The sequence below is a fragment of the Onychostoma macrolepis genome, chromosome 23 (assembly GCF_012432095.1).
Source record: "Onychostoma macrolepis isolate SWU-2019 chromosome 23, ASM1243209v1, whole genome shotgun sequence".
Lineage (NCBI taxonomy): Eukaryota > Metazoa > Chordata > Actinopteri > Cypriniformes > Cyprinidae > Onychostoma > Onychostoma macrolepis.
Genome location: NC_081177.1, coordinates 1,873,000 through 1,887,256, shown reverse-complemented (window position 1 = coordinate 1,887,256; position 14,257 = coordinate 1,873,000). Strand labels below are relative to the sequence as shown.

Below are 14,257 nucleotides of genomic sequence, written 5' to 3'. Positions count from 1 at the left end.
GCGCGTGCGCGTGAGTATGCGTGCGCGCCTCAAGAGCGTTAAACAGTCAAATAAACTATTATTATTACTCTACGTTATCACGCTTAGTAATGCTCTCAAATTAAATATCTACAAAATATTGGTAACACTTCAGTTTAGAGACCAATTCTCAATATTAACTAGATGTTTATTAGCATGCATATTACTAGCATATTGGCTTCTGCATGAGCAAATTTGTGACCCTGGATCACAAAACCAGTCATAAGGATCACTTTTTTGGAAATTGAGATTTATACATCATCTGAATTAATCTGCTTTCCATTGATGTATGGTTTGTTATGATCTGGAATCTGAGGGTGCAAAAAAATCTAAATATTGAGAAAATCTCCTTTAAAGTTGTTCAAATGAAGTTCTCAGCAATGCAAATTACTAATCATAAATTAAGTTTTGATATGTTTACGGTAGGAAATTTACAAAATATCTTCATGGAACATGATTTTACTTAATATCCTAATGATTTTTGGCATAAAAGAAAAATTGATAATTTTGACTCATACAATGTATTGCTGGCTATTGCTACAAATATAGCTGTGCTGCTTATGACTGCTTTAGTGCTCCAGGGACACACACATATATTGCTGATGTGACTGCAGAATGTTATTCTTCAAGTACAAGCATAAACGTTCTGTTGCTATTTGTTGTTTTTTGTTATTTTGCATGCAAATACATGCAAACTACAATTCAAAGTCTAGTTAAACCACTAAATGTCTAATGAAAGTCAACCAAATTCAGAGTCAGAGCAACTGATTTGCTCAGATTATGTAAACATCTATGAATGCAGAGAATAATTTAGATGTTCAGGTGTTCGTTTGTAAACATCTAATATTCAAGCTGCTGCAGATTTTTATTTCTACCACTAGATGGAGACGCATTTCCACATTGAAAACGACTATTATTATACATCCACACCTGAACACTATACATTTAGTCTGAACCATTAAAACACACTTACACATTAGAAGCAGTAACTATCTATTGCTACCTATTAACAACATATTATTAATTATAAATTAAAGAAGTTCAGTCAGCTCAAATTAATTCACACGCCCCTTTTAAGAGACTCATCTACAAAATTTAGGAAACAACAACCTTGAAATGTTTAAATGATGATGTTATTTACAGCAGTAAAGGTTCAGACAACTATGTGAATAATGTATGTGAGCTGCGCTCGTGTCCAGGTGAAGGACGCATGTGCAAACCCTTCATCATCTTCATCCTTCAGTCTGATTCTCATTAGAGTCTCACAGCATCCGTCTGCATCCACACGAGCCCGTCGACATGAGATCCCACTGCATCTGCATGGTAACAATTCACGAATGAGAAGAAGTAGAGAAGTTGTTTAGAGTGAATCACAGATGCATTATTATTGTTTCAGGTGTGTTTTGTGGTGTGTGTGTTTGGATGGCATGATCTGGATAACCGTGAATATGACTGCTGGCCGCTGGACAAACCTGACGAACTCAACATGATCGACTGCGGAGGTGCGTCTCGTATACTTTAAAACAGTTTTTCTCAAAAATTGCTTGTACATTTCAGAAATAATCACAAGCAACACTAAATTATACTTAAACTAGACTAATTTTCTTTTTTAACAAACGTTGTTGCATAGTGTAATGAATTATGGACACATTTGATTATTATCTAATGATCACTGCGTAACGATCACGTCCTGCTGCTTTTGATTCATCATTATTAATATTATTATTATCAATGTTGAAAACAGTCGTGCTGCTTCATATTTTTGTGGAAACCGTGATGCATTTTATTTTTCAGGATTTACAGATGAATAGAAAGTTCAAAAGAACAGCATTTATTTGAAATAGAAAGCTTTAGTAACGTTATAAATGACTTTACTGGCACTTTTGATCAGTTTAATGCATCGTTGATGAATAAAAGTACTCTGTAATAAAACGTACTGCTGTTTTCAGCATTGATGATAGTCAGAGATGTTTGTTGAGCAGCAAATCAGCATCTTAGAATGATTTCTGAAGATCATGTGACGCTGAAGACTGCAGTAATGATGCTGAAAATACAGCGTAGCATCACAGAAATAAATTACAGTTTAACAGATATTCACATAGAAAACAGCTATTTTAAATTCTAATAATATTTCTTATTTTTACTGAATTTTTGATCAAATAAATGCAACCTTGATGATCAGAAAAAACATAAATCTTAATCCTGTGTGTGTGTGTCCCCCCCCCCCCCTCTCTGTGTGTGTGTGTGTGTGTGTGTGTCTCTCTCTCTGTGTGTGTGTGTGTGTGTGTGTGTGTGTGTGTCTCTCTCTGTGTGTGTGTGTGTGTGTGTGTGTGTCTCTCTCTCTCTGTGTGTGTGTCTGTCTCTCTCTGTGTGTGTGTGTGTGTGTGTGTGTGTGTGTGTGTCTCTGTGTGTGTGTGTGTGTGTGTGTGTGTGTGTGTGTGTGTCTCTCTGTGTGTGTGTGTGTGTCTCTCTCTCTCTCTCTCTCTCTCTGTGTGTGTGTGTGTGTGTCTCTCTGTGTGTGTGTGTGTGTGTGTGTGTGTGTGTGTGTGTGTGTGTCTCTCTCTCTCTCTCTGTGTGTGTGTGTGCAGGTCTAGAGATGGCGTGGGTTCTCCGTCCTCCAGAGAAGGTTCTGAGCGGTGAGGATTTCACTGTCATTTACTCCGTGACCGTCAGAGACGAGTTTTACCAGTGGGCCGTCGACAATGACATCTTCATACACCGGTATCATCTTCTCATATCTATAGATAGATAGATAAATAGATAGATAGAGAAAGAGAGAGAAAGAGAGACAGATAGACTAATTTCCTTGACTTTTTTAGCTCTAGAATTCACACTTTTTTAAAGCTCCCTCATATATCCAGGTTTTCCAAGACCTTGAGATCCCTGCATTTAAAGGCAAGATACTACAAATGAATAGTGTAAAAAATGTACTAATTGATCTCACCATACTTCCCCTGTTAATTAATCACAGTACATTAAGACAATTGTTTTATATAACAAATTTCCTAATATGTTGTTTAAATGTGCAAATAAGGCATTATCAATTACATTTGCACTAATTTGCATATATTTCCAGAATGGAAATCTGAAATCTTGTTTGATTTTGTTGACATGTTAGACTTAAAGCTTTTCATAGAGGGGATTTTGTATTTATCTTTTTATCACTGTTCGTTTTTACTGAATTATATATGAACAAACCTTCATTAAAACCCTTCAGAATACAGAGAGAATAAAGTTTGGTGTATGTAAAGCTTAAATGGAGAAAACAAAAACTTTTAAAGATATGTATTGTAATTGAAATCTACAGACTCAAGTGGATAAAGTGTAATAGAAAAACTGAAACGAGTTTTTTGGTTGTTTTCTTTTTACTAGTCTGACAGAATACTATTATGAAAAACCAAAAATGCCCAAAAATTGAGCAGTGCATTAAAAAAAACAAAAACAAAAAACAATGCTTTTGCCTATATAGAGTCTCTTAATAAAACTATCAGTTGTTTAGGGAGGTAATTAAACTAAGGAATCACATCTTTAGCAGTTTTAAAAGCAGTGTTGTCGTTTTAAGCCTGAAGCTGGTCCATGATTGAGAATCACTGATATAGTGTTTATTGATAAACTGTTCTCCATCAGGTCCATCACAGATCCAGCTGAAGCCAGACACTTCTGTGAGCAGCACGAATGTCCCGCCGACTGGAAGAACGCCAACGGAGAAAACTGCTGCATCCATCACGCCAACATCCACTCCTGCCCCATGGGATTCATGGTACCAACACACGAATAAAGCTGATGGATGAAGATGACGAAGCAGCTTGAGTTAATGCGGTTTGTGTTTGTTCTGTAGAAACAAGCGGAGGAGAGAATCTGTGGCCCCTGGATCCCTGACGACGGCCGGATATTCACTCACACCATCTCCACTTCAGGAACAATGGCCCAGACCAACTGGAGCGCCAAGGTGCTACACACACACACACACACACACACACACACACACACACACACACACACACAGACAGACAGACAGACACACACACACACACACAAACAGACAGACACACACACACACACACACACACACAAACAGACAGACAGACAGATACACACACACACACACACACACACATGTCTGGTTTGCTATCCTTGTGGGGACTCTCCATCAGTGACGTGAATAACGGCGTTATAAATAAACAGCGTTACTAACGGCGTTATTTTTTTCAGTAACGAGTAATCAAACGAATTACTGTTTCCCCGTTACAACGCCGTTACCGTTACTGACAATAAAATGTGGCGTTACTATATTATATTATTAGAATTTATTTTTTCAGTTCATCTGAATGGATGCACAGTGAAGCTGTATTTGACGTCCCATAAACTCTAGTGTGAAGCGCACACCTCGCCGTCGCTTTCTCTCACAGACACGCACGCAAAGAAATATACAGAGCGAGAGAGTCTTTCATATAACACGCAGAATTGACGCGCTACATGTAAACGATATTCTTTGTTGTATTTTCCTGTCAAAATAAGAGTTCCTTTGGAATTGAGCAAATTGATTTAAGAACTGCCGGGTTCTCTGGTAGTGGGCGGAGCTAATGCGCAAACGACAATCTCATTGGCTGGCGCTCACCTATTATCGTCCCTGTTTTGATTTCAGCAAATGTATTCGAGCGAACGCAGACAACGTGATTAATATTCATGAACCCAGCAGCTCATTAATCCTTAGTGCGTTTTATATTGATGACAAATATGCATTCATACTTGGTTATTCTAATTACTAAAGTACTATCATCATATAATATTAAATTATCATATTATATTATAATGCTTGACTGACTGATACTAAGTGTCAGTAGATAAGTAGTGTAGATTAATGTACAATGTTTTATAATAATAATTTATTCTTTTAGTGTCCATTTCATTAATTTAACATATTTAATATTGGGGGCCCCAAATTTGACATTTGAACATTTTTAAAAAGTAACGCCAAATATTTATTTTCCTGGTAATTAGTTACTTTTATAATGATGTAACTCAGTTACTAACTCAGTTACTATTTGTGAGAAGTAACTAGTAACTATAACTAATTACTTTTTTAAAGTAACGTGCCCAACACTGCTCTCCATAGGCGTAATGGTTTCTCTACTGTACAGACCGTATATTCTATTGCTCTACACCAACCCTACACCTAAACCTACCCCTTACAGGAGACTACAGGCATTTTTAGATTTTCAAAAAACTTCATTCTGTGTGATTTATTAGCTTGTTTACCCGTGGAGACCTCAATTTAGGAGACACGAGTCCCCATGAGTCTGTGTGTATTCAGGTTTAAGTCCCCACCTGAATAGAAAAACAGGCACACACACACACACACACACACACACACACACTCACTCACTCACTCACTCACTCTCACACACACAGACAGACAGACAGACAGACAGATACACAGACACACACACAGACACAGACACTGACACACACACACACACACACACACACACACAGGTTGTGATCTGTGTTCTCTGTGATCAGGTGGTGTTGTTTCACGAGGGATTGACGTCTCTGATCGCTCACATCCGTGTGGGAAACATGCAGGTCGCACTGGAGGCCAAGAGCACCGTCCTGCCCGCTATCAGTACTGTATCTGTGTGTGCAAGTGTTGAGTGTACACTACAGTCCAAAGGATTGGGATATTTTTAAGAAATTAATACTTTTATTCATCAAGGGTGCATTAAATTAATCAAAAGTTACAGTAAAGACATTTATAATGTCATAAAAGATTTATATTTCAAATAAATGCTGCTCTTTTGAACTTTCTATTCATCTTTGAATCCTGAAAAATAAAATGTATGACAGTTTCCACAAAAATATTTGATAATAATCAGAAATGTTTCTTGAGCAGTAAATCAGCATATTAGAATGATTTCTGAAGATCATGTGACACTGAAGACTGGAGTAATGATGCTGAAAATTCAGATTTGATCACAGAAATAAATTACAGTTAAACAGATATTCACACAGAAAACAGCTGTTTTAAACTGTAATAATATTTTAGATTTTTTTTACAGTATTTGTTTTACTTGTAATAAATGCAGCCTTGATGAGCAGAAGAGACTCTTTCAAAAACATTAAAAAATCTTACGACCCAAACTTTTGAACAGTAGTGTATATAATAACACAGTTTTTAAAAATATAAATAATACAATCTATTTGAAGTGTCTATTTGAGCTTTAAGATTTATAATGAAAAAGTCACAGAGCATGTGAAAATTATCCGTTTATTTGATTAAATATGTAGTTTATCAGATAATCGTAGCAGACAGAAATCGACCTGGAGTGATTTTATTGCGTGTGTGTGTGTGTGTTGTCAGTGTGCGGTGATGGTCTGTGTGAGGAAGACGAGAGCTGCTCCACGTGTCCCGCCGACTGCGGCGACTGTCCTCTGAGCTCTGCTGCTCGAGCTGCTATCGCCCTCACCGTCACCACCATCATCATCAGCTTCATCATCAGCGCTATGGTGAGCACGCACGGACACATACACACACATACACGCATGCAATTCATTTTTTTGTGTTGAATGTACTCTTTTTGTGTATGTTTTTATGATTTATTGACAATGACTTATAAAATCTTTTTAAAAAGTATTAAAATATTTAGATTTTTATACTCAAAGATTAAAGGGGTGGTTGACTGCTTTTTTTCTAGGCTTGATTGTGTTTATGGGGTGCAGTCAAACGTGTTCATGCTTAGTTTTTGAAAAACGCATTATTTTTCACATAATTTAACTTTATTCCACACCTCTCTGTCCCTTCTCTGATAAACGCGATTACTTCCTGGTTTTATGAAGCCCCTCCCTCAGAAATACGCGATGGGCTCTGATTGGTCAGCTGGCTCAGTGTGTTGTAATTCGCTAAACCGCCTCTAGTGCGAGTCTACGTAAATGTCCCGCCCCTCGCTTCAGCGGCATGTGCTCCGGTTGTATTGTAAACAATGGCGTCATCTATATTGCTTATCAATTTGAGCCCGATTGAGATGCAGAGGATATTAGTGAAGAGGATCGTGCAGAACCTGTGTAAGCATGGCTTTTAATGGTATGTGGTTTTTTTGTTGTTGTCGGTTCATACTTTTAGATGTGCTGTTATTTGTAAGAGCTACTGCTTCTTTAACTTTTAAAATACGGTTTTATCCTGATTTAAGCTTTAATACAGCATGGCAACCGCACGCGTCCATGTATAACGATTCTCATAGCTATGTGAAAATAAGTGTATAATTGGAACAGTTTGTTGGAGCTGATCTAATGATCTGAATGAGAGAGAGAGATGCAGAGCAGGGCGATGTGAGGAACAGTATTAAGAAGTATTAGTTAAAGTATTAAGTTAAACTGCCAGAATTTTAAAAGACGATTTTTCCATTTGCATTGAACTTTCAGCTTCGTAACTTTGCAGATATTGTTTATGCTCAAACAGCAACATTACACACTAACTAACGTTAAAAAAGTGAAATCGCAATCAACCACCCCTTTAACGTTTATTTTACATAGGGATGCACCGATATGAAAATTTTGGCCGATACCGATAACCGATAATTCTTTATATTTGAAAGCCGATAACCGATATGTCGGCCGATTAAATCTTTTTATGTAATTTTTGAGAGCCTGATTACAAAAAAGCCACATCCCAAACACTTCAACATAAGCAGCCTAGTTTGAACAGTGTACGTTTTAAAAATAATTTTACTCTCCTATTATCAAATTTCCTCAAAAAAAGTCTTACAAATAAATAATATAATGCATAAATAATGCAAAAAAAGTCACTGGACATCATTACACGTGTAAAGAATCTAAATTTATGCGCCATGGATCAATAAAACGGAATAGCCTCTGCACGAACAATAATGAAATGATTTTAATTACAAAAATCCATTAATTACAAAATTGTTATATATTAAAAACATTATTTGTGCAGTATGGCTGTGTGTAAAACAGTGTGAACAAAGTGATCCATAAAGAGATGTGTGTATTAGTATATATTATTCTTGATATAAGTATAAGTAAATATAAGTAAACACTCAGAATTACTGAAATTAAAATTTAAGATTTATTTTTTGTGTGTGTTAAATGATCACTTGTCTGTATAAGTGTTATTTTAGTATTATTGATATACTATTATAGTCTATTTTCTTCCACTTTTTAAAATTTTTGTTAAAGTAATGTTGTTGTGTGTTTTTGTCATTTATATTAGTTTCTATGCTGTTTAGTTTGTTGTTTTAATTAAAAATTTACATTTTACATTTAGTCATTTTGCAAATGCTTTTATCCAATGCGACTTACAATTGGGGAATACATAAAGCGATTCATCTTACAGAGGCAAACAGACAGAGGAAGTGCTCGTAACACCAAGCCTCAGGCATTGTTCAAATAAGTACAAGCTAGCAAGGGAAGGAATAAATAAAGGGAAAGACAGTTGTTGTTGTTGTTGGTGTTTTTTTTTTGCTTGTTTGTTTTAAATTTAGGATGAAGTCAAGTAGTGTCGAAAGAGATGAGTTTTCAGCTGTTTCTTGTAGGTTGACAGGGATCCAGCACTCCGGATAGGGGTGGGAAGATCATTCCAGCAGCCAGTAACGGTGAACGAGAATGTTCTGGATGGGTAACAGAGTTTCTAGTGATTTTGTGCCTCTCTGTGATGGTACCACGAGGCGTCGCTCACTAGCAGATCTCAGACTTCTGGAGGGGATGTAGATTCGTAATAGTGAGTGCATGTAGGCGGGTGCTGAGCCTGTGGCTGTTCTATATGCAAGCATCAGTGTCTTGAACTTGATGCAAGCTGCAATTGGTAGCCAGTGCAAGGAGATAAAGAGAGATGTAACATGGGCTCTTTTGGGCTCGTTGAAGACCAGTCGTGCCGCCGCATTCTGAATCATTTTTAGAGGTTTGATTGTGCATGATGGAAGTCCAGCCAGAAGAGCATTGCAGTACTCCAGCCTAGAAATGACAAGGGCCTGGACAAGAAGTTGTGCAGCATGCTCTGTTAGAAAGGGCCTGATCTTTCTGATGTTGTGTAGTGCAAACCTGCAAAATCTAGCAGTTTTTGCAATGTGGTCTTTGAAGGACAGTTGGTCATCAAGAAGCACACCAAGATTTCTGACCGAAGTTGATGGGGTAATTGTTGAAGAACCTAGCTGGATGGTAAAATCATGCTGTAGAGCTGGAGTGGCAGGGAAGACAAGAAGCTCAGTCTTTGCCAGGTTGAGCTGTAGGTGATGTTCTTTCATGCCGAGATGTCCGCCAGACAGCTTGAGATCCGTGCAGCTACCGTTGGATCATCTGGTTGAAAAGAGAGATAGAGCTGTGTGTCATCAGCATAGCAATGGTAGGAGAAGCCATGCGCCTGTATGATGGGACCCAGTGATGTAGTGTATATGGAGAAGAGGTCCGAGAACCGATCCCTGAGGAACCCCAGTGACCAGTCGATGTGCTCTAGACACCTCCCCTCCCCAGGCCACCCTGAAAGACCTACCAGTGAGATAGGATTCAAACCAGCGAAGTGGAATTCCCTGTGATGCCCAGTGATGAGAGAGTGGACAAGAGTATCTGATGATCAACAGTGTCAAAAGCAGTCTCAGTTGAATGGCCACTCCTGAAACCTGACTGTTTAGCGTCCAGTTTGTTGTTCTGTGAAAGAAACAATGATACCTGTTTGAAAACAACTTGTTCGAGTGTTAGCTATGAATGGAATGAGAGAGACAGGTTTTCTATAAGAGAAGTGTTTAATGTAGGTTTTTTGAGCAGCGGGGTTACCCGAGCCTGCTTGAACGCAGTGGGGAAGATGCCTGTGAGGAGGGATGTGTTGATGATGTGTGTGAGTGCCGGTAAGAGCGTGGGAGAGATTGCTTGCAGAAGGTGTGAGGGGATTGGGTCAAGAGGACATGTTGTAGGATGGTTGGAGAGAAGAAGTTTAGATACTTCCGCCTCAGTGTGGACTTCAGCAGAGAAAGATGAGAGCAAAGACTGATACCTACTCAGGTCCGACGGGTTGTTTGATTTGTGCCATTTTCTCTCTGCCGCTCTGAGTTTAGTCCGATGTTCACGAAGAACATCAGATAACCAGGGGTTAGAAGGGGCAGCCCGTGCTGGCCTAGAGGAGAGAGGGCAAATGTCGTCTAGACAAGAGGTTAAAGTAGAGCATAAAGTTTCAGTAGCTGCGTTTACATCCAGAGATGAGAAATGGGTAGATGAGGGAAGAGAGGAGGATACTACAGAGGAAAGATGGGAGGGAGAAAGGGAGCGTAGGTTTCGTCTAAAAGTAACCGGTATAGGGGTTGGTGGCACACGGGTAGCAAAATGTAATTTAAATGTAATGAAGAAATGCTCAGAGATATGTAGTGGTTCAACCAAAATGTTGTCTGCAGTACAATTGCGTGTGTAAATTAAATCAAGTTGGTTGCCTGATTTGTGCGTGCTAGTAGTGGTAAGGCGATTGAGATCAAATGAAGCAAGGAGTCAATGGAAGTCTGTAGCGTAAGGCTTGTCTAGGTGAATGTTGAAGTCACCAAAGACTAAGAGTGGAGTGCCATCCTCCACAAAAGAGGACAGCAGCCCGTCCAGCTTCTCTAGGAGGGTGGCTAGAATTTGCCCAGGAGGGCGGTAAATTACCACAATGTGGAGTTTTATAGGAGCTGTTACAGTAATGGCATGAGATTCAAAAGAGTTGTAATTGCATAGGGGTTGAGTATTTCCAATTGTTTGAAATGAGCAGACCAGTGCCCCCACCCCGGCCAACTTGACGTGGGGTGTGAGAGAAAGAGAAAAATTTAAGTTATTTTAGTAGTACTTTTGTTAAACTAAACGAAAATAAGAATTGTTACCTTGGCAACTAGCTGAAATAAAATGGATTGTTTTTTTATATATACAGTGTGTGCAGAATTATTAGGCAAGTTGATATTCTGGTCATATTTTTTTTCCAAGAACATTTTACCAATTCCAAACCACATCAATCTTAATAACTACTATCAATTTTGTATTTAATCATTTATAAGTGATATATAATTGTCCATGAAGGCTGATAGTCAGAAACTTCTTATTTCAGGTGAGTGACTCTTGAAGGACCAGCATCACATCCTCTTGTACCACTGTTTGAAGAATTTATCTTCCAGAATCTGGCAGTAAGTTTTAGGAGCTCATTTTTAATCAATCCTGCAAGACAGACTTTTCAGGATAGGAGATGAACTAAAATAAGCTCCCAAAACTTACTGCCAGATTCTGGAAGATAAATTCTTCAAACAGTGGTACAAGAGGATGTGATGCTGGTCCTTCAAGAGTCATTACTGCCTAATAATTCTGCACACACTGTATAAATTTTATTTTGGTTAACATTAATGAATTTTACACTATTTCAAGCAACAAGCTTTTTTTATTGTTTTTAGTTTTAGTTAATGATAATAACACCGGTGTATATTGTTCATGATCTGTTGACATTAAAAATGGTAATTTAAAAACTAAAGCAATGAAGTACTTGTGTCAATTTTGTTTTATTTATGAAGCATTTTATTTATTTAGAGATGATGATGATGATGATGATGTGTGTGTAGTGTTTTAAATATCAGAAACAGAAACTCTTCTGGGATGAGAGCTGGATCATTGACTTCAATCACATTAAACAAGGTGAGTAAAAAAAAAACAAGTGTGTGAGAGTGTGTTTGTTTTTCAGTGTGTGTGTGTGTTTGTTTTTCAGTGTCTGATGTGTGTGTGTGTGTGTGTGTGTGTTCAGATTACATTGCCCGGGCAACGATGGGCAGCATCATGAGCGTCCCAGCGGCCAACAGCGACTCTAACGCCAGCTGTGTGACGGCACTGAGCTCCTACACAGGCGCCACCACGTCACGCAAACAACTCTACACACAGACCGGCATCTAGTGAGTACACACTCACACACATAACATATACATACTCACACACCATGGTTCAAAAGTTTGGTGTTGGTAGGATTTTTTAATGTTTTTGAAAGAGTCTCATCTGCTCACCAAGGCTGCATTTATTTGATCGAAAATACAGTAAAAGCTGTGAAATATTATTACAATTTAAAATAACTGTTTTCTATGTGAATATCTGTTAAACTGTAATTTATTTCTGTGATTTTCAGCATCATTACTGCAGTCTTCAGTGTCACATGATCTTCAGAAATCATTCTAATATGCTGATTTGCTGCTCAACAAACATTTCTGATTATCATCAATGTTGAAAACACTTGTGCTGCACAATATTTTTGTGGAAACCGTGATGCATTTTATTTTTCAGGATTCACAGATGAATAGAAAGTTCAAAAGAACAGCATTTATGTGAAATAGAAATCTTTTGTAATATTTTAAATGTCTTTGCTGTGACTTCATCTTTTCAGTGATGGACGAACTGTTGCAATCAAGAAAATAAAAACGAAAACGTTTTCCCTCACAAACACGATTCGCCAAGAAGTGAAGCAAGTCAGGTGAGCATGAGACGAACACGACATCCTCCTCATCCTCACGATCATCGGTGCGATCCAGACGTTTGTGTTTGTCTTCAGGGAGCTGGATCATACCAACCTCTGTAAGTTCTTTGGAGGTTGTGTGGAGGTTCCCAACATCGCCATAATAACAGAGTACTGCCCTAAAGGAAGCCTGAACGACGTCCTGCTGAACGATGAGATTCCCTTAAACTGGGGCTTCAGGTTCCCACACACACACACACACACACACACACACACACGCAGACACACACACACACACACACACACACACACACACACACACACACACACACACACACACACACACACACACACACACACACACACACACACACACACACACAGACACACACACACAGACACACACACACACACACACACACACACACACACAGACACACACACACACACACACACACACACACACACACACAGACACACACACACACACACACACACACACACACACACACACACACACACACACACACACACACACACACACACACACACACACACACACACACACACACAGACAGACAGACAGACACACACACACACACACACACACACACACAGACACACACACACACACACACACACACACACACACACACACAGACACACACACATACACACAGTGTTTGCTGTAATATCACAGTGAAGCAGTATTTTACTATCATTAATATACTATTCTAGTTTTTGTTTATATGATGAATTTATTCCATATTATTATATTCTGTTTTCATTTTGCTTGTAGTTTTAAGTTTTTCTTTGGATGGGGGTTGTATCTGATCACGCCAAATTCTGAAATGTAGTGTATAAGATTTTCATTTGTCATGTACACAGTTATATAGAGAATATATAACCAGCGGTGAAATGTAAATCAGGTCCGCTCCATAAACTGTGCAATTTTTTATAAAGTATTTAAATAAAAAATAAACATAGAGATAGTAACAAAGAAGGAAGCCTGAGAAGTACAGGACAGTATTTATAGAAGGTAACATACTCATAATTCATAAAGAGAGCTTTTTAATGTTAGCATATTCATCAGATATTAATTACACAATTTTGATTATGTAAATCCAATAACATTACAGCAGCAGTTGTAAAGATCTTTTATTTGGTTTGTTTGTCTGAGAATATAGCAAAATACAACTTGATTAATTTGTGCTGTCTGCTAGCTAAATTTCACATACATAAACAAAAATTTACTGACTCTAAATCTCTCTTTTCTTTATTCAAAGTTGATGTTGACAAATATATGGAAACTATCCAAAGTTATGATAATCATAAAGAAGTGAAAACTGCATCTTTATATTAATGTGTCCACTTAAGGTGTACATTTATTACAATTTTCTTTTCTTTTTGATAACCTGATAATACATCCCTTATGAAAATTAACAATGGTTTTACTAAAAAACAAAAAAACAAAAAAAAAACTATGGTTTCTATAGTTAAATCATGGTAACCACAAATCAACCATGGTTTTGCTACAATAATCATAGTTTAACCATGGTATTTGTAGTAAAACTGGTTATACAAATGGAGATCAATTCACAAATCATGCTACACTTTTACTATAATTCGCGATACGCGATTCAATTGGAACGCTTCGAAAGAGTGAATCATTTTGCCACGCAGGGGTTTAACTGATTCAGAGTTTCGAAAAGCTCCACCCATCTCTATACGTGCTTTTCAAAGAAATAAAATTTGCTTTGATCTTTTGGCATGTAAGAGATCTTTGTA

The 14,257-nt window shown here is 37.9% G+C and overlaps 1 protein-coding gene across 3 annotated transcripts in view; it reads left to right on the top strand.

The window, feature by feature from the left end:
• LOC131532500 (atrial natriuretic peptide receptor 1) overlaps nt 1–14,257 on the top strand; it is a 28,923-nt gene that overhangs the window by 831 nt on the left and 13,835 nt on the right. Inside the window, exons 1-12 of one of the 3 annotated variants that reach the window (XM_058764196.1) lie at nt 61–121; nt 1,262–1,341; nt 1,415–1,520; nt 2,607–2,739; nt 3,646–3,778; nt 3,857–3,967; nt 5,542–5,644; nt 6,380–6,525; nt 11,595–11,667; nt 11,774–11,918; nt 12,401–12,487; nt 12,566–12,709. In XM_058764196.1, coding sequence (XP_058620179.1) covers nt 1,318–1,341; nt 1,415–1,520; nt 2,607–2,739; nt 3,646–3,778; nt 3,857–3,967; nt 5,542–5,644; nt 6,380–6,525; nt 11,595–11,667; nt 11,774–11,918; nt 12,401–12,487; nt 12,566–12,709 — 1,205 coding nt within the window. In that variant the 5' untranslated portion in view covers nt 61–121; nt 1,262–1,317. Of the gene's footprint in view, nt 1–60; nt 122–1,175; nt 1,342–1,414; nt 1,521–2,606; nt 2,740–3,645; nt 3,779–3,856; nt 3,968–5,541; nt 5,645–6,379; nt 6,526–11,594; nt 11,668–11,773; nt 11,919–12,400; nt 12,488–12,565; nt 12,710–14,257 lie in introns of those variants that run through there. The other 2 variants (XM_058764195.1, XM_058764194.1) reach the window with 2 other exon arrangements.